We start from the raw sequence: 21859 nt of genomic DNA on the forward strand, positions 1-21859 counted from the left end.
GAATAATATATAGTTGAAAGGGGTGTACAGTATGTGGGGATTTTACAAACTGAGTGATTAAACCTAGATCTCTGATAATAATGAATGCCTTTGGATCCTATAGCATGCAGGCATGGGAATATGCAGCAGCATCTGTCTCTGCACACGACCACCGAGCCCAGTTTGTACCTGAGACAATCTCACATTCAGATAATTTCCCCCTGCTACAGGAATTTACCTATCTCAAACTCGCCCTCTTTTCTTGATCCACCCATCACAACTGTCGCTCCCCTCGGACAAACGCAACAGTTGTGAGGGGAGGATCAATAAAAGAGGGCAGGCTTGAGATAAGTTAATTAAGTTGGGACACCTTTTCTTGTTACTTCAAGTGTCATGAAATCGGGATAATGCTTGTGAATTGCGGTGCTCCAATACTGTATAGGTTACCGTAGCCATATAAGACTTGCTCTAACATGAATAACGTTTTTCAGCTCCATGAATTATTATTATTCTGACTTATTACCTTATTACATCCTATATTTTGAGACAGTATACCTATATACATTACATTTATCGAATTCCTGTGGTGAGAGTATGTAATATTACTGCATAGGTCTACAGTATCAAGGGATTTGAAAAACATTGATTCCTCTCTTACCTCCCTACCTCTCTTACCTCACCGTCTCACAGCACGCACCATCAACTCTATTTGACAGCAAACCAATTTGCATACCTATTCATGAGTTTCAAACTCATTTTCATCAGAGCAGCCGGGGCTGAAATGTCTTCTTGACCATTCCTCTCTCTCTCTCTCTCTCTCTCGCTCTCGCTCTCTTCTCTCTCTCTCTCTCTCTCTCTCTCTCTCTCTCTCTCTCTCTCTCTCTCTCTCTCTCTCGCTCTCGCTCTCGCTCCTCGCTCTCTCTCTCTCTCTCTCTCTCTCTCTCTCTCCCTCCCTCTCTCTCTCTCCATCTCTCTCCCTCCCTCCCTCCATCTCTCTCCCTCCCCTCCCCTCAGAGCTAAGGACCATCAGGACCACTGTGAGTGTGAACCTGGAGCTGACGGCGGAGCAGTGAAGAAGAAGTATGAGAAGGAGAAGGAGAAGAGCAGGAGTCTGAAGGAGACAGTTCAGAGACTGGAGGCTGAGCTGTGCCGCTGGAGAATGGTGAGAGGACATTACATGAACCCTGTAACACTAAAGATAGAGGCAGCAAGTATAAAAACAAAAATATATCTGTTAATTTGACATACCGTAATACAACTTTTTTTTTAAAGACAACAAAAAGAGAACAGATAAACAAATCATAGTTTACCCTGTTCAAAAAAGGAGTAGGAAGAAGTATACACCTTTTTAAATTCCTACCCATTTTTTATCACAAATGATAATTTAATCTATTGTTAATTATATGTATAAACGCTGTCTCTCTATACAATCCAATACATTTATATATAATACATTTATATAAATATACCTTATAAATATGTAATATATAATATATATATACTAAATAAATACCATATACATAATTTCTTCTATTTTTTATTTACATCTTACACATACACCTATCAACACACTTCCTCTTTCAGATACGATTTTTTGTACATCTTTTTAAACTGATTTATGTTTGTACTTTATCTCTAACTCTAGACTGTTCCACAAGTCCAAATTAATCACCACCTCTGTCTAAGTGGACAAAATAAATGTTTATGTCACAAAATTATAATTTTTCAAACAAATTAAGCATTCTGTGTTGTCGGTCATTTCTCTTTTCAAATATGAAAGAGAAATGATACGTGACAGATTCTTAGATACGGTTGACTCCCCATTCAAAGAGATAGGGGTCTGGTCTTGTTAGTCCCCGTTATCAAGGTGTGGGGCGGAGTGAACAAACTTCTCTTTAGACTTTTTTAGATATTTGTCACCGTTATTTATAAAGCACTTTTGTTATGGTTTGTAACCGACCCCAATCGCACAACACAAGACAGGTATGATGGTTTGCCAAGAAACAGATATTTATTGAACAACAGGGAAAAACAGGGAAAAGGGCACTGTCCCTTTAAGGGAGAATCACAAATACAGGAATCTAATATGAGGGGAAGGAAAGGTGCCTTTAAGAGGCGGGCAGGAAAAGGGAACACAATGGGAAGGTAAGGGAACGCCTAAGGGAAGGTTAAGGGAACGCCTTGGGACAGAGGAACTAGAGACTAGGTAAACCAGGGACAAGGAGAACGAGGGAGAGAGGACTAGGGACTAGGAGAGCTAGGGAACAGGAGAAAACGGGGACTAGGGGAACTAGGGACTAGGAACTAGGTGGAACTAGAAGGGGAGAACTTGGGACCAGGAACTAGGTGGAACTAGAAAGGGGAGAACTAGGGAACAGGAACTAGGTGGAACTAGAAGGGGAGAACTTGGGACCAGGAACTGAGGTGGAACTAGAAGGGGAGAACTTGGGACAGGAACTAGGTGGAACTAGAAGGGGAGAACTTGGGACAGGAACTAGGTGGAACTAGAAGGGGAGAACTAGGGAACAGGAACTAGGTGGAACTAGAAAGGGGAGAACTAGGGAACAGAGGGGACTGAGGCCCGCGGAGACGGGCTGGGGAACAGGGAGGAACTGGGAGGACTGGTGGAAATCATCTGGGCCGCTCTGCAGGACAGAGGAGATAGTTAATGCACAAAAGGGAAAAAACAGAGCAGGTGCAGAACAGTCCAAATAACAAAGTGAACAAAGTAATAATATCTTCGTGTGACAAACACACAGGGGGAGATGTAAAGTCCAAAAATACTATTCTAAGTGAGAACCAAAAACAGAGGCATTACGCTGGGAGATGAATTGTCCAAACTAACTAACAGAGGCAATACGCTGGGAGATGAAATGTCCAAACTAACTAACAGAGGCAATACGCTGGGAGAGTGACATCACAATCAAAACTCACCCAGGCGTATGCGTAAAGGTACAGGAACAGCAGCGGGAACGGGGGCAAGAGGCACTACGCTGAGTGAGTGACATCACAATCAAAACTCACCCAGGCGTATGCGTAAAGGTACGGGGACAGCAGCGGGAACGGGGGCAAGGGCACTACGCTGAGTGAGTGACATCACAATCAAAACTCACCCAGGCGTATGCGTAAAGGTACGGGGACAGCAGCGGGAACGGGGGCAAGGGCACTACGCTGAGTGAGTGACATCACAATCAAAACTCACCCAGGCGTATGCGTAAAGGTACGGGGACAGCAGCGGGAAACGGGGGCAAGGGCACTACGCTGAGTGAGTGACATCACAATCAAAACTCACCCAGGCGTATGCGTAAAGGTACGGGGACAGCAACGGGGCGAGGGCATCGCCACCGGGTGGCTGGCTGTCCGAGCCGAGGGACAGAGTGCTGGAACAGTGGCGGTGACGAGGGCATCGTCCACCGGGTAGCCGCTGTCGGAGCCGAGGAACAGAGTGCTGGAACAGTGGCGGTGACGAGGGCATCGTCCACCGGGTAGCCGCTGTCGGAGCCGAGGTACAGAGTGCGCGCCACACCTTGGTGTGCGCGTCGGAACAGGGAGCTGGAACAGTGGCGGTGGCGAGGATGTCGTCCACCGGGTAGCCACTGTCGGAGCGAGGAACAGAGTGCGCGCCACACCTTGGTGTGCGCGTCGGAACAGGGAGCTGGAACAGTGGCGGTGGCGAGGATGTCGTCCACCGGGTAGCCACTGTCGGAGCGAGGAACAGAGTGCGCGCCACACCTTGGTGTGCGCGTCGGGACAGTGGCGGTGGCGAGAGCGTCGTCCACCGGGTAGCCGCTGTCGGAACCGAGAGACGCCTCGGGGTGCGTCTGCGAGGAGGAGTGTGCCAAGCTCGAAGGTCTGGAAGATGCGCATCTGTGCGCTGGAACGGAGGAGCGTGCCAAGCTCGAGGGTCCGGGAGATGCGCGTCAGTGCGCTGGAACGGAGGAGCGTGCCAAGCTCGAGGGTCCGGGAGATGCGCGTCAGTGCGCTGGAACGGAGGAGCGTGCCAAGCTCGAGGGTCCGGGAGATGCGCGTCAGTGCGCTGGAACGGAGGAGCGTGCCAAGCTCGAGGGTCCGGGAGATGCGCGTCAGTGCGCTGGAACGGAGGAGCGTGCCAAGCTCGAGGGTCCGGGAGATGCGCGTCAGTGCGCTGGAACGGAGGAGCGTGCCAAGCTCGAGGGTCCGGGAGATGCGCGTCGGTCTAGATGTGCGTCAGGACGAACAGCTGCGCTGGGGTCTGCAGTGGAACGCTGAGGTGCCTCCCGTGGAAGTTACAGGGAGCGCAGAACAGTCTCCTCCACAGGCTACGGCGACAGCAGACGAAGGCTGGAGCAAACATCTCAAGGCTGGAGAGGTCCATCTTACAGCATTGGTAGACCAGAGGATCTCCCGAAAAGAGTCTAGATGTTAGGAATATGACTCGGCATGAATACAACACGACCCCACGCCAAAACGAGGGGAAGCGCCCTGGTATTTAAAGCCCACAGGGGGACTAATTAGCCTGCCACCACAGGTGCGAGAGATAATAGAATATCAAACAGGTGTGGCCACTAAGGGTAAGGAACGAGAGGGTGGGGGCTAGAGAGAGTGAGTAGGGAATTCCTAACAGTAGGCTTAAAGAAGACAGAGAATAGGGAATTCCTAACAGTAGGCTTAAAGAAGACAGAGAAAAGGTAGTGAGCAGCGGGCAAAACCTCACAACTTTCACAGTAGTAACACCGGGATGGAGGTCTTATATCAGTCTCATAACAATCTAGAAAGGAATAATACAGAGTTTTATATTGTGTAAATACATGTGAGTTTATGTGTGTATGCAAGGCAAGCATATATGGATATAATCCAGCAAGGAGTGAGAAAGCACAGTAGGAACAGGACAAGGCATATGAGAAGCAGTGAAATGCTTCAGAATAGAAATGGGTTTTGAACATGGAGTTGAATATTGATGTTGACTCGCAGCGAAGGCGCGGTCACCCAGGAAACAACGTGCCTGATCTGAAGATCTAAGGACTCCATTGCTATTATGGGGGCAGAAAGAGTCTATACTTTCCGTAGCCGCATTTCTGGCAGACGTTCTCTGATTGGCCGACTCCAGTTTCTACACTGGTTAGGCTTAGGCACTCTTCGAAGTTGGTTAAGGTTAGAGTTTGTCTTAGAGCGTGACGGCAAGTTCTTTCGACGGTTAAGCTTAGGCACTCTTTCGAAGTTGGTTAAGGTTAGAGTTTGTCTTAGAGCATGGCGATAGAACGGCAGGTAGTTTGCAGGCTGTTCGACGCGGAAATGGGCAAAGACACAGCTCGTCACGCTATTGGGCAAACATGTCAGTGGCCAATCAGAGAGCGTCAGTCAGTGCCAATCAGAGAACGTCTGCCAGAAATGCGGCTACTGAAAGTATAGGATCAGAGATGTACACAGGACAGATCATGTATAGATTTATAAACAATCTCCAATATTTTCAAATCAATCCTATAACGAACAGGGAGGCCAATGTGGAATAACTTACTCAGTCAAATGGATCCGGTTAATACGATTTATTAGCCAGAGAGATCAATACATTACAAAATAGTTAGAGATATGGCTGAATGGCTCTCATCCTGTGACCAGCTTCGACACGAGGGAGTAAGAGGAAGAATAGAGAGCGAGAGAGCCCTTTTATAATCAGGAGGGGGGGACACGCCATTTAACTGTAGATTTGGGGGAAGGGGAGGGGGTTAAAGACATGAGCTGAGACAGAAGGAGGAGACAAGCTCCATATTTCCTCCACACTAATGTACAATTGCTAGAATAGGAGTAATACTGTGTATTCATGCCTTTTTAGATGTACAGTAAGTCAGTCGTCCAGCTGGAGACAGGATAGAGGACTGACTAATAGGATGAAAATAATCGTCAAGCTCCGGTTCCTTTTCTCTTCCACCAAATATTTACCAATGTACAATTGACTAGTAGTTTTGTCCTTTACTGTGAAGTTGGAGGAGAGGGAAAACTAAAGGAGCGGACATTGCAATTTTCCTACACACCCACTGGGAGAATAATCTCAAGCTGGTGACGTCGGGGCACCTGTGCTGGAATGCTGATATTGTTTTGGCTAGCGATTTTTCCTTCTTTTTTTATTTTTTTATTGCCACTTGAAAATTCTAAGTCCCACCTTATCAAAGAGAGAAATCAATATCAGAAGACAAATCAAAGTAAAGAGCCTTTGAGAAGCACATACGAAGCTAGGAGTGATTTAATAAGCCATTCATTTTCCCATAGAGACGGCAGGGGTGAAGACAGAAACATTATGACAAACTTGAGAGGTCTATACCTGCATACAAAGTGTTACAATGAAACGAGACATTATCTAACGTTAGATTACATTCGATTCTACAGTACAACAAAAATAAGTTGGCATCTAACCAGAGTGCAAATGTTAAGTAAATGAGTACTACTGAGTAATAATGCTAATCAGATGTATGTACAGTGTTATAGTTGTTAGAAAACTGTGCCTATAGCGGACTCTCCAAAGACAACACATTTAAACATCCCACCCACCATCCTCTGGTCCTGGCCTCATCCGTCTGGGCTCTCCCTTTCCCCTACTACAGGTTGCCCAGGAGCTTTCTTGATCATCTTCATTTGAAAAGGTCAGGGAATAGCTTTTCAGTGTATCCTAATTAGCCCTGGACGACTGCTTTTTCACTTTCCTCTGGTTAATAAGAGCCAAGAGGCCAGCTCCACTGTTTTCTCTCCCACAGCCTTCCTCAGCTCTGGCTGGGGGAGGTCCGCACTGCACGGGAATCAATCCTGCCTCTTTGCCGCGGTGCCGAGTGCACTCTCCCCATGGAGCAGTTCTTACAACAAATGGTATATTTTATGTAAGGCAGTGCCAAGACAGCACCACACACACACATGCACACAGACAGAATGTGCACACACACACGGGTACATAATGTATATATAGGGCAGAATATATAATACATGTTTATATGGAGCCCACATCAGCTAAAAACATGCAGCATACTACTGTACCAAGCACATGCATATCCCAAGGACATGCATACACGCAGACAAACAAATATAAACACACACACACATACACACACTCCATGGATGACAATCTTACGGGGTGATTAATTTCCATTACAGGCTATAATCTTCATTAAAATTGGAATGGGGACGTCCTAGAGGTGGGCTTGTTCACAAAAGTTCCATCTTGGCGTTCTCGGAGTGCATACTGCTCACAAAACACTTCTTAGTAATCCTTACAGCAGACCAGGAGTAATTATCCCTGCTGATGATTCATAACACAGAGGTACACACACGTGTAGCTTCATCAACAGAGTCTAGTTTAGTTTATTTGCAGATGCACAGATATGATGAAATAATACACTGTGAAAGAAAGTGAAAAAGAGAGGAAAGAAGCATCCTCTTCATTTCAACATAATTTCATCATTTCAAGTCATGAAATACATACATAGTCATAAAAACAATGCAGCATCAATTACACACACACACACACACACACACACACACACACACACACACACACACACACACACACACACACACACACACACACACACACACACACACACACACACACACACACACACACACACACACACACACACACACACACACAAACCTTCACTTGTGTAGGTCAATTCAAATGTCAGTGCACTAAGTACAACTGATGAGTTGACATTCACAGCAAGAAATGAATCCTGGCCGTGTTTCTCCTCTACCATCACTGCCTCAGTAATGAATCCTGGCCGTGTTTCTCCTCTACCATCACTGCCTCAGTAATGAATCCTGGCCGTGTTTCTCCTCTACCATCACTGCCTCAGTAATGAATCCTGGCCATGTTTCTCCTCTCCTGTTGGAGCTGAATCTCGACACACAATCAAACATGTCTCTCTTCGAGTCTAAATTCATTTTTAATGTCTCACACTCCCTTTCCATCCTTCATTATTTTTCTCTCTCTCTCCCTCGTGCACACACACACACACACACACACACACACACACACACACACACACACACACACACACACACACACACACACACACACACACACACAATTACTCTCTCTCTCCCGCAGGCGCACACACAGTACATTGTGCTCTCTCTCCTTCTCTCCTTCTCTCTGTCTCACTTGCAATTTAGTACATGTAATTTGCTAATGGATCATTTACAGTTGCCCTCCCCACATGCATGGCCCCCATATTGTTACCCAGCACCACAAACACTGAGCTCCCAGAGATGAGTGCAGCTGTCCCATTGAGCTGGGAGGTAGGACCTGAAATCCATGTCACAGTACATTATCATATTTACCTCTGTAACAAAGTAAACACCAGCAAATAGCACATTATCCGCTCTCCTCCATCAACCATGTGTGTGACGTTTGTTTGTCGACGTGCTTGTCTTTCAACAATTGATTGGTTGTTGTACTTTCAGCCACAAAATGAAACAACCGTTGCTTTAGAACAGAGGTTCTCAAACTACGTGTCGCGACCCAAAGTGGGGTTGTGGGTAGGTGACAGTGGGGTCGCGCATTGGCAAAAAAAATAATAATAATAATAAAAATTATTATTATAATTTCTTTAATGTTCTGGCAACATATTTTGGCTAAATATGCCTCGTTTTATAAATGTGTATTGATAACATAGTGCTGTAATAAAATGTTCTAATAAATATGCATGATCAAGTTCAACAACGTGTGCTTTTATTTTGATATTCCTTAATTCCACATCGAAATTACGCGATACATTAAAAACACTTTGGATGCCAGCGACGCGTTTTGTCATTAGTTCATGCCGACCTATGAATGCCACCAACGCTATATAGCGTTTGTTTGTCGTATTTCTTTTTATTGGCGATTTGAATTCATATCTCATCAATCGAGCCTCAGGTTAGTGCTGCAGAGTCTCTCTGAGCTCAATTGGGAAGATACCGCCCCCTATCGTCTCTCCCTGTGTAACTGCACCCCATTAGTTTAGACTGATGGGGGGGGGGGGGGGGCGGGACAGTTTCCTCATTTTACTTTTCCGTCAAGCCAACTGAAGAGACCGAAGTTGATCGCCGACCCCAGAACAGCGTGGATTATGTATTTCCAGCACCCAACGCTGAATCAATAAACACGATTGATATTTGGAATGGCGATCAGGAATTGGAATAATCTTTTTGGATAACATCTGATCTGAGGTAAGGAATCTATTTTACCAGTCTTGGGATAATCAGAGCTTTTTTCACAGATATATCAACGTGTCCCATATGTGTGTGTGTGTGTGTGTGTGTGCCGCTGATCAGGAAATGAGTGAATGATGAATCGATATTTCAGCCCGCTTCTATAGCGTGCATAAGTACACATATACTATCGATAATCTAGCGTTTATTTGAAAACGATTCATAAATAGGCCGAAAAATGTCAAGGTTTTTGTGTATGCCAGAATATTCCAGTAAATGCCGTTTATCACGGAATCTTTATATTTTCCTGAAAAACGAGGGCTTTTCAAAATGTTATAAAACGGAAATGAAGCGATTAAAAAACAATCTGTTTCGACAATGTTGACTGCAAACAAGTCATTGATAAGCGACGGGCAGATTAGACACAGCCATAATTTAAGACAGAGATTATGCGTTCACAACGCTATCATTGAAGTGGGTGCTGGCATTCAGCCAGGTAAGTACGACACCCCCTGGTGGCTCTGAAAGTGTTAAGTGTGGGGTCGCCAAAAGAAATCCTAAATAAAATGGGGTTGTGGTATAAAAAAGTTTGAGAACCCCTGCTCTAGAGGAATTAGGTTCATAATGTCTGTATTGGTAAACCTGATGTTTATCCATCAGCCCTACTGTCCGCCATCCTATATCTACCTCCTGATGCCCCTCTCTTGCACCAGGAAATTGACGCCCCATATTGAACCACATTGATTACCATTTTAAGCTGATACCCCCTGGAGATGAGGAAACTGGATCCCATATTCTCCATCATGCTGCTCCCCCATCTCCTACTTGGGCTCCAATGATGAAGCATCTGTTGCCCATGTTTTTTTTTTAACACATGTTTTTTATTTTCCCTTTTTTAACATGAAACAAGACAAACAATACACTAACAGTAATAATCAATAATAAATCACAGGACAATAACATAATTAATAATAACAATAATGACAGTCCAGTAATTAATCAGAATGAATGTAGATTAAAAGACATAAAAATAATAAATACAATACATGGGCTCTTGCTTGCTCTTCCCCCTACCCCCCCCTTAGGACCCCCACTTGGACTATACATCCACTACTTCATTTAACATCAGAAAATTTACATTTATATGCGTTCCTTTATCTTCTCCACCACAGCTACCCAGACTGCTATGCTGGCTTCATTAACACCTAAAATTCGTGCAGTGGATATCTCTAGATAAATCACATCGAGATAGGTAAGAACCCATACCTTCCGGCACATTTTATCCGGTTGAATCTAGCGTGACGCTATCAACTTTTTGGCAGCCGTAAGACCCGCCAAAATGAGTCTCTTTACATGTACAGAGGTCGATAACTGAGAAACATCATTCAACAACAATACAGAAGGCAGTGTAGGTATGGTCAGAGACAAAAATTCTGATAATTGAGTGGTGACATTTTCCCAGAAAGTCTTGACAGGAGGGCATTCCCAATACATATGCATATATGTACCAATAGCATCGTTTGAACACAAGGAGCATCGAGAGTCCGGTCTGAGACCCATTAGGTGCAATCGTCTAGGGGTCAGGTAAGTCCTATGAACAAAATTAAGATTAATCTATTGGTGATCTGGGTTGCGTGATGATAGCCGAACATTTTCCCAGACTGCATCCCAATCAAAATCTACTTCCAGGTTTGGGATATCCTTCCTCCAAACCGAGTCTAGGGGAAGGACCTTATATGAGGACGTAAGTAAGTGGCGATAAAAGTCAGAGACAAAGCCTCTCGACGTCTCCTTGTCATAAAAGAATTTGTGAAATCTGTGGTGCTCAAGTGGAATATCTAATGGCCTCCGTGAGCCCTCAAAGCTGCTCTTATTTGTAGATAGAAGAGATAAGTGGAACTGGTGAGGTTAAATTTGTTGAATATATCTCGATAACTGCGGAGACCATGGTCATCGAAGATATCCCCCAATGTGTGTATGCCTTTCTTTTCCCATCCAGGATATCTGATTGTTGTGCAATAAGGATTAAATTGTTATTAAATAGGGGAGAATGCCTGTGCCATTTATGGTGGTTAGTACACTTTTTCTGTGTGTCACGCCATATCCGGATCACATGTGTAATAATAAGGGCCAAATCTCAAGTTGCATTGTTTAATTGATAAGTTGGTGTACACTATATCCTGCAGTCTATGTGGTGCCACTATGTTCTCCTCTAATGGTCTCCAGGATACCGATGCTTGAGAATCAAACCAGGTGATCAGTGGTCTTAAAGAGAACGCTTTAAAGTAATAGTTGAATTCTGGAAAGGCTAAACCCCCGTCAGTTTTATTTCTCTGTGCAGTGGATCTTAATCGTGGACGTTTGTTGTTCCAAATAAATTTATATGCAGCGCAGTGTAGTTTCTGCCAGTAACCAACGGGGGGGGGGGGGGGGGGGGTAACGGCAACATCGAGCTGATGAAGTTAATTCTGGGCAAAACATTCATCTTAACTATTGACGCTCGGGCCTGTAATGAGTTTTTTTATTTTGACCACCTGCCGAAGTCATTTGTGATCCTGTCTAGCAATCCGGAGTAATTATACTTCACCGTTTGGCTTATAGTAGGGAATATTTCAACTCCAAGACATCTAAAGTGTTCTACCATGGGTATATTTGCTGGGAGGGTGGTAGCCTTCGCAGGCACATTGAGTGGAAGGAAGGCCGATTTTGGCCAGTTTATCTTAAATCCCGATAGATTGCCAAAATCATCTATTACTTTGAGAAGATGAGGTAGGGAGGTGGCAGGGTTTTGCATGAACAAGATTACATCGTCTGCATATAAGCTAATGTGATGCTGTGTGCCCTTAATTGAGATCGGTGCTATGGACTGGGATTGTCTTATAATAATAATAATAATAATAATAATAATAATAATAATAATAATAATAATAATAATAATAATAATAATAATAATAATAATAATAATAATAATAATAATAATAATAATAATAATAATAACTTTATTTGTATAGCACTTTTCATACAGAGGTTGCAGTTCAAAGTGCTTCACAACAGTAAAAAATACAGGCATAAGCGAGCATAAAAAGATAGACAGGTAGAATCACAGTGTTTCACATTAGGATCTAGCATCCCAATAGGCTCTCCGCTTACAGTTTTCAGTAACACAAATAGTAAAAATAGTTTAAAATGATTCGGTTTAAAAATAGTCAAAAAATTATAAAATAGAACGGACATAAAAAATACAGGCATGAGCGAGCATAGCAAGATATGGCAAATCACAGTGTTTCACATTAGGATCTAGCATCCTAATAGGCTCTCTATTCAGTAATACTCCTGTAATTCCCAACATACTTCACAGTACATATTGCTGTAACTTTAGTGATATTAGATCACAGGGACACGAACCCACACTGTAACTTTAGTGATACTAGATCACAGGGACTCGAACCCACACTGTAACTTTAGTGATACTAGATCACAGGGACTCGAACCCACACTGTAACTTTAGTGATACTAGATCACAGGGACTCGAACCCACACTGTAACTTTAGTGATACTAGATCACAGGGACTCGAACCCACACTGTAACTTTAGTGATACTAGATCACAGGGACTCGAACCCACACTGTAACTTTAGTGATACTAGATCACAGGGACTCGAACCCACACTGTAACTTTAGTGATATTAGATCACAGGGACTCGAACCCATACTAAATAGTGGGACCTATTGCATGAACAAATAATCACAGTGTTTCACATTTGGATCTAGCAAATAATAAAAATAGTTTAAAATGATTCAGTTTAAAAATAGTCATCAGTAAGAAGTAAAAAGTGCAATAACCGACACATGAATTTGATAGGCAGTGTATAGGAGTAGGCAGGGTAAGAATAGTGCAGGTAAATACAAGTTGTGTCAGGATATCCCTTATGTACTGTGCTAAAGGTTCTAGGGATAGAGCAAATAGTCCGGGACTAAGAGGACAACCCTGTCTGGACAAGCGCGACACAGGGAAGAGTGGAGAGCAGAATTTACCTGTTAAAATCATGGCAGATAGATCTGAATATAGTACTTTGATCATATGAATGAACCCATCACCTAACCCCATCCTTCTAAGTACTGCCCATAAATAAGACCATTTCAACCTGTCAAAGGCTTTCATCGCATCTAAGGATAATACAGCCGTAGGAGGCGCGGCATCCTTGCTGGCATCTATCACATGCAGTAACCGTCTAATATTATCCGTGATCAGGCGGCCTCTTATGAAGCCTGTCTGATCAGGGTGAACTAAAGATGTCATATGCTTTTGAAGTCGGATGGCTCCGGGTCGAGGATGTGAGGTCGCATTCTGCTAAGCTGCTACTCCCTTTTTTATATTTTACTTTAAAAGCCTCTTTTTATACTCTCAACTCTGTTAAACCTGTATGTATACATCACCTTAGGTTTCCAAATAACTATATATATTTTTTTGATCTACTTTTTTCTCCCATTTTTTTCTATTTTTCTCCCATCCCAATTTCGTATCGTCCAATTTTACCCTCCCCTGTCTCGAACGCTGTTAGGCCATGCCTCCCACAAGCCAGCTGCAATGTGGACGAAGCCTTACATCACGTGTCCCCTCCGGTATTCGAGGAAGCAGCTGTCGCATCTTTTCACCTGCACAGTGCAATCTCTCAGCGGCGGGGGTCTGCGTGGGAGGGACACACCGCCCTGTCGCTTCCTGATTCTGCTGCGCAGGCGCACCAACCGACCTGTAGGAGTCGCTGTCCACAACGTCCGATCCCCACCCATCAGCTTTCCCACCCCTAACACTGCCAATTGTGTTAGTATGAACGACCAGCCAAGCTGATAGCAATGCGGAGAGCTGGGCTCGAACCCAGCGTCTCCTGCATTGGTGGCGAGCGCCTTGCCCACTACACCACCTAGCCGCCCCATCCAACTAACTATATTGACTGAAAGAACCACAATGGCACAGAAGAAAACAAGCGAAACAAAGAAAGATGACGCTTCCACCGATATGGAATCCATTGCTAAGCTAATCGAAGAACTCACGCAATCCCAGATCAAGCTCAAGCAATCCCAGCTCAAGCTCGAGCGCACCTTAACGGACGGTTTACACTCCCTAACCAACCAGGCTGCCTCTAACAAAGAATCTATCGAATCCAAAATCGACAACCTCTGGGAAACGGTTGGTGTACAGACCGGTCGTCTAAACGATATGGAAACCGGCTTGAGTACTTGTGCTGACAAGGTGGAAGTGATAGATGCTAGATGTGGAGATCTAGAAGGAATCAACGATAAGCTAATGGCTAAGCTATCGGGGCCAAAGCTGCAAATAACTCCAGGCCTAGAGTAGTTATTGCTAGCTTACGTCAAATTGGAATAAAAGAAATAATTGTTCGAGAGGTACGGAAGAGGAGGGGTAAACTGGTATACGGAGGGAACACAGTCCAAATCTATTAAGATTACTGCCCCGAAGTCGTGGAGCAGCGTTCCCGCTACAAGGCCGTCATGGCCTCACTCTACAATCTAGGTTTCAAACCGTCTCACCAGTACCCTGCGAAGCTGTTCATTACCAAAGACGGAGTGAGGATACATATTCCCTCGCCTAAGGAAGCCACAACCTTCTTGAAGACCCAAGGGGACGCCACATTATAGGCTACAGTATACTGTTTTTGTGCAGTTATCACTTCGTTATGGCTTAAACGCCAAGCGGCGTCATATAATTTCGATAACTTTGTTTTTATAAATAGGTTAACTATGTGACGCTGGATATCGCCTAGATACTTTATTTAAATGTTTCGCTACATCTGATATAAGGGGGGTTTGGTCGGTTTTATTTTGATAACCATTGAACGTCCACTAAGGCTGGGGAGATAAACGTTAGCTCTGTTTAAATGATCTATGACTTTTATGCATGTCATTTACGTCGAGCCATGACTTGGCTTAATACCTCCATGGGTCCGTGAAGTTTTTTTTTCTTTTTTTTTATGTATTCTTTGTGTGTGTACATATTTTTATTGGACTTCAAGATCCATTAACGTTTCAGACACGTTCCACCAACCACTCACTCGGAATATAGTGGCGTCCACCACCAGCCTCATCATCTACTATTCACTTGTTGTGGACATACTAGAAACTCCGGCTAGACATATACTAAAATTGGAACTACACAGAGAAGATGCTAAAATGTCAGAGAAACTGTTGCACAGCGGCCTCTCCTGATACGATGGTCTAATTGCACTTTTACTAAGCTGGAATGTTCTGTGACCTCTAGATACATTCTGCTAACCACACATACGACATTTCATCATCTGGTTCATATGCTGTTGACCTACTAGTCGATAAAAAAATAAGACGAACTGTTGTACAGCGCCTCTTCTGACACGGCGGTCTAATTACACTATGACAATGCTGGAATATTCTGGAATATTTTGTAACCTCTACTCTATGAATCATAGGAAACAACAGACTTCACAGCTGAACATCGCCCTCCCCTGGCCTGGTGGACGCACTGCACACGTATTATAACCACCCCCCACCCCTTTCTTTTGCAATAATTCCTATTCTAGGCTTTTTTCTTTTTACTCTTTCTTCTTCTTGTTTAAACTTAGCCATGTTCATATAAGGTTTAAGTGAATGCCTTTTTATATCTTTTTATTTTATTTTTATTTTAAGGGAGTGTGGCCAGCAGCCACTGAGAGAATAATTTACTTATGGTAGATTTGAGAGTTTTAGACCCTATGGCAATTTGCATAGGGTTATTATGGTTGATATGCTCGATATGGGGATACTGGATAAGTATTAAAGGGTGGGAGGGGGGTGGGAATAGGGGATTATATGTGTTTTTGTTTTATATGTTTGTTTTATGCTCAAGCTCGGATCTCAACAGGACCTTAACAGTTGGATATATATCTATTATGAAATGCTACTCCAGACGAATTACACTCAGGCATACTACAACCTGTTTAGACTATGGCTAATTTAAATATCTTGATTTGGAATACAGGGGGTCTTAATATTCATCATAAACGCACAAGCGTTTTAACATGGATGAAAAGACAACAGGTTGATGTGGCTCTTTTAAGTGAAACGCATCTTTTATTGGCTGACAATGTAAAGCTGGCGGATAAAGTATATCAAAACATAAGCTACTCCTCCTTTGGCACCAAATCCCATGGTGTAGCTATAGTAGTGAAACGGAAGTTGAATATTAAATTGTTGGACGTGTGGTCTGATGCAGATGGTCGAGTAACTATTGCCAAGATAAGATAAGATAAGATAAGATAAGATAAGATATTCCTTTATTAATCCCCTTGGGGAAATTCCAGTGACACACACATACAGCTTGTAGGTGCCTAAATGCCTAGTCTGGTAATTAAGAGTAATTTCAGTTAATAGCAGTTAATAGAAAAGCATTTTGGCCCTGTATTTCATAGGATAAATAGATAGATATTAATAATAATATCTAAGACAAATTAATATCTATCAGTAAGAATGTTTTCTTTGTTGTTAGTTTGTTTCTTACAGGATATTTGGCTGATAGGCCGAGGGACTTTTAGTTTGACAGGATAATGGTGATGTCATTGATTACTGTCAGCTGCGGCAAGGTGACAGCTTTTGGTTTAGAAAGAAAACAACGCATATTTTACCGGTGGTCAGGCCAAGTGATGAGAGAGTGGAGCCAGACAGTTTTTAGACCTCTCTCTCTGGATAAGCTTTGTTAATCTCGCTGCTCTATATATAATTAGGAAACAAGAACGTGTAAACCCGAGTTGGACATTAAATAGTTGATATTACTTCGTGGTCGGTGCTTTTCTTGTGCGTGGATATGGAACGGGAGGATTCAAAGACTGAGAGCGTCTGAAGCTTACGGCATCAACAAGTTTCGGATACTACATTTTGTCTAAAAACTTGCTCATTAAAGACGGAACTTGGATTTGGACAGGCCTGACTGGAAAAAGGAACTTTTCGCGGAACGAAAGAAAAAAGAAGTCGTCAACAAGTAAGATGTATCTTGTATGATTTGCCTGAAAGAAGACGTCAAACAGTAAGCTGTACTATGCTGTATCTTGTATAATTTGCCCGAAAGTGGCGTATCCCATTGGAGCTATAACTAACGTTACAGAATATGATCAATGGAAAAAAGCATAACACTAACAGCTTGCGGTCTGGTTGAAAGTAAAAGTAATTAAACGCGCGTCTGGCTTGCGCGCTCTCCCCAGGTGACTGACATTTTACTAATTGTGGAAAGCGACTGCCCACCGGTGATTCAATAACTGTATCAATATGGAAGGAATTGAAGTCGGTGGCAAAAGGATAGTAAAATTGACGGAGAAAGCCATGCAGGAGCAAGCTGCTAAACGTGAAAAGGCACGCAAACACAAATTAGCAACGCTAAATAACATGATGAAAGAAATAGTGATATTAAAGGAAGATGATGCAAACGTCAGCATTGTCAATAACAAAATGCGTGTTGATTTCAGTAATTTGCAACAAGAGCTATTACAAGTCAACACTGAACTGGGTCGTTTTGTGTCAGAGGAAGAATATGAAGCTGATCAGAAGAATTTTGAGCCTAAAATTGAATCATTGAATTTATTCTTCTGGAAATGTGAGGAATGGATGAAAGAGGTCACAAAACGTTCTGAACCGGCTGAAGATGGTAACAATCAGGAAAAACCTATGGATACCAAATCTAAGTCTGGAACAGTAACAAGTAGATGCTCATCAGGCTCTCGCTCAACAAATACAATCAGACTGACTGCACAGATGGAGCGAGCGGCTCTACAAGTAAAGGCCACCGCTTTAAATGAAAGGTTAGCTCTTGAGCAGGAAGAAGCAGACTGGTTAGCACAAAAACGATGCAAGGAGGCTCAACTACAAGCTGAGGAAGTGAGGTTTGAAGCAGAACAAAAAAGAAAGCTAGAAATACATGCAATGAAGACGGCTCTCGCTGAGTCAGATGCAAAAATGGGAGTTCTGGAAAATTATGAATGTACTACATCAAATGACAGGACTGTCTTAAACATTGAAAAGACAGATGAAAGAGAAGAGAGGAACTTCCAACCGCTATATCAGCGTGCCTCACCACCTCCCCCCAGTACACCAGAGGACGTGCAGCTTCCAGCAGCACCACTAACGACCAGCATATTAAAAGCAACAAAAAGGGAATTCAATGAAGGACGGGAGCTTCATAGCCTAAGCAAGGCTATCTCCCAACAGGCGAATGTCACAGAATACCTCGTGAAGAATCACAAAGCTTCATTACTTCCTGAGCTCACCATTCCAACATTCACTGGTGACCCTCTAGAATACAAGACATTCATCAGATCTATGGAACATGGAGTTGAAGACCGCACCAGTGACAATCGTGACCGTCTACAGTTTCTGTTGCAGTACACAAGTGGACAACCACATGAGCTGGTCAAAAGCTGCATTCACATGGAGCCTACTGCAGGCTATACCAAAGCAAAACAAATGCTGAAACAGTTCTTCGGCGACGACTTCAAGATAGCGGAAGCCTACATCAAAGAGGCTCTGGAGTGGCAGACAATCAAGCCTGAAGACGGTGCAGCATTGCAGTCATTTGCATTGTACCTCACAGGCTGCTCCAACACAATGACGGATATAAGCTACATGGAGGACTTGGAAAACGCATCCAACATAAGAGCGCTGGCTAATAAGCTACCGTACAGACTCAGAGAATCTTGGAGAAGACACGCCTGCGACTTACAAGAAAGAACCAACAAAAGGGCAAGGTTCAAGGATTTCGTAGACTTCGTCAACAAGCAAGTTAGATACGCTCTACACCCGCTCTACGGAAACATAAAGGACAACACTACAGCCACAAAAGAACCAAGTCAACAGAGAACAAAAGAATACAAGACAAGGACACACAAGTCACAAAAGGTGTACGTTACAGCAGTTGACTCCCCCAAGGCTGAAATGACTAGAGGCATGAAGGAGAGCGACGAACGTGCAACACCAAAGACTCCAACCGCCGCAGTGGACGCAAACAGCAAGCCCTGTGGCTATTGCAACGGAGAGCAGCATACCCTTACAGTTTGTAGAAAACTCAAGAGCAAACCACACAAAGAGAAGATAGACTTTCTAAAAGGCAAAGGTCTATGTTTTGCGTGTTTGAAACATGGTCACATGAGTAACAGCTGCACAGACAAAGTGCAGTGTCAAGAATGCTCTCGACAACACCCCACACTGCTTCACTACAACTTTAAAGATCGCTCTAAAGACTCTCAAGAGGAAGCGAAGTCAACGGAACAAGAAGTGACAAGTGCTCTTGTACAAATGATGGAGGCCTTCGGTGTCACTGGGGCCGGAAAGGAAGATTGCGCTCTCTCGATTATTCCAGTGCGCGTCAAGGCACAGAAGGGAACCAAGGAAGTAACGACGTATGCGTTTCTGGACCCGGGTAGCTCAGCTACTTTTGCCTCAGAGTCGCTGATCTCACAACTGAACATGGATGGACGCAAAGCAAGCATCTTGCTGCGAACAATGGGATCAGAATCTGTTGTGGACACAAATATTGTGAATGGACTGGAAATAAGCAGCCTGGATGGAAAACAATTCATCGAGCTTCCAGAGGTGTTTTCTCGGAAAACCATTCCCGTCTCCAAGGAGAACATTCCCCGGCAAGAGGATGTCAGCCGATGGCCTCACCTAAAGGAGGTGAAGCTTCCCACTATCCAAGCTCAGGTTGGATTGCTCATAGGAGCAAACGTCCCGAAGGCAATGGAGCCGCTCCAAGTGGTGAGCAGCGTGCACAAAGGACCATATGCCGTCAGAACGATCCTAGGCTGGACAGTTAATGGACCGCTCAAAGGCGGAAGTGACGCAAGCCAGAAGAGCAAGCGGACAGCAGTGACCGCAAATCGGATCTCAGTCGCCAGGCTAGACGAGCTTTGGCAGCAGCAGTTCAAAGTAGACTTTCCGGACGCCGGACAAGATGAAGACATCGAGATGTCAAAGGACGATCACCAGTTCATGAATATGGTGTCACGATCCTCAAAACTTGTGGATGGACATTACAGTGTTTGCCTGCCAGTCAAGAACAAAACACTGTGCTTGCCCAACAGCAGATCAGTTGCCGAACAACGTGCGCTGAACCTACGAAAAAGATTCTCGAAAGACGACAAGTTTTGCACAGAGTACGTGGCGTACATGGATAATATCCTCAAGAAGGGCTACGCCGTGAGACTCGACAACGCTGATCAGGAGTCAGCAAAAGGAAGAAAGTGGTATCTGCCTCACCACGGAGTCAGACATCCAGTTAAAAATAATCTACGTGTCGTCTTCGACTGCGGAGCAAGCTTTCAAGGAACATCACTGAACCAGCAGCTTCTGCAGGGACCGGACCTGACAAGCTCCCTAATAGGGGTCCTGACAAGGTTCAGACAAGAGACCGTGGCGGTCATGGCCGACGTGGAGGCTATGTTCCACCAGGTCAGAGTCAGCGATGAAGACACCGACCTCTTCAGATTCCTCTGGTGGCCTGAAGGGAACTACGAAAAGAAACTCGTCGAACACAAGATGTTAGTCCACATCTTTGGTGCAACATCATCGCCAAGTGTCGCAACGTTTGCACTGCAGAAATGTGCAACGGATCACGAGGAAGAGTTTGGCCCTGAAGCAGCCAAAACAGTCAAGAAGAACTTTTACGTCGACGACTGTCTTAAGTCGACCGCCGACGAAGAGACAGCCATCACTCTTTGTGCTGGCTTACGAAAGATGTTGGCAAAAGGTGGATTTCGCTTGACGAAATGGTCGAGCAATAGCCGAATGTTGCTCAACTCGATCCCCGAAGAAGAAAGAGCCCAAGGGTTTCAAGACCTGGACTTAGACGAAGACAACCTGCCGGTGGAGAGAGCATTGGGGATCCAGTGGTGCGCCGAATCAGACCAGTTCAGGTTCAAGATCAACCTCAAAGATCGCCCGCACACTAGGAGAGGCCTGCTTTCCCTCGTCAGCTCTATCTTCGACCCTTTGGGGTTTCTCGCTCCAGTGGTGCTGCCCGCCAAGATACTCCTACAGGATATCTGCAGGCAGAAGTATGGCTGGGACGAGGAGCTACCGGATAACGTCATCCAGACATGGGAAAAATGGATCTCAGGACTGCAAAGGCTTGAGAACTTCGGAGTGGACAGATGCATCAAGACGAAGCAGTTTGGAGCTCCAGTCTCCGCACAGCTCCACCACTTCGCAGACGCAAGTCTAGAGGCTTATGGAACAACAAGCTACCTGCTACTGCGCAACGCGACTGGCATAGTTCAAACTGCCCTGATGATGGCAAAGGCGAGGGTCGCACCCTTAAAGTCTCCAACCATACCAAGGATGGAGTTGACCGCGGCCGTAGCTGCCGTCAAGATGGACAAGTTTCTCAAGAAAGAGCTCGAACTCGAGCTGCAAGATTCTATCTTTTGGACCGACAGCACAGCTGTGCTGAAGTACTTGAACAGCGAAAGCACAAGATTCAAGACATTTGTGGCTAATAGAGTCATAGCTATCCTGGAGCATTCTCAGACCTCACAGTGGAGGTATGTCAATACCACTGTGAACCCCGCAGATCTCGTCTCAAGAGGACAGACTGTCGACGCATTCCTGAAGGAACAAAGCTGGCTGTCGGGACCAAGTTTCCTGCACTGTTCACAAGACCAGTGGCCCAAGAACCCAGATCCTGGAATGCTGGACGTCGATGATCTGGAGAT

General features: G+C 44.4%; 1 protein-coding gene across 1 annotated transcript in view; it reads left to right on the forward strand.

Annotated features, from left to right (window-relative positions):
- kif5ab (kinesin family member 5A, b) overlaps positions 1 to 21859 on the forward strand; it is a gene marked incomplete at both ends in the record, with an annotated part of 362394 nt that overhangs the window by 190017 nt on the left and 150518 nt on the right. The window contains 3 exon segments of the mRNA XM_084315723.1: positions 996 to 1047; positions 1050 to 1136; positions 1139 to 1165. Of these exon segments, the coding sequence (XP_084171849.1) occupies positions 996 to 1047; positions 1050 to 1136; positions 1139 to 1165 (166 nt within the window).

Source organism: Notolepis coatsorum, assembly GCF_963971535.1.
Source record: "Notolepis coatsorum genome assembly, chromosome: 6".
NCBI lineage: Eukaryota > Metazoa > Chordata > Actinopteri > Aulopiformes > Paralepididae > Notolepis > Notolepis coatsorum.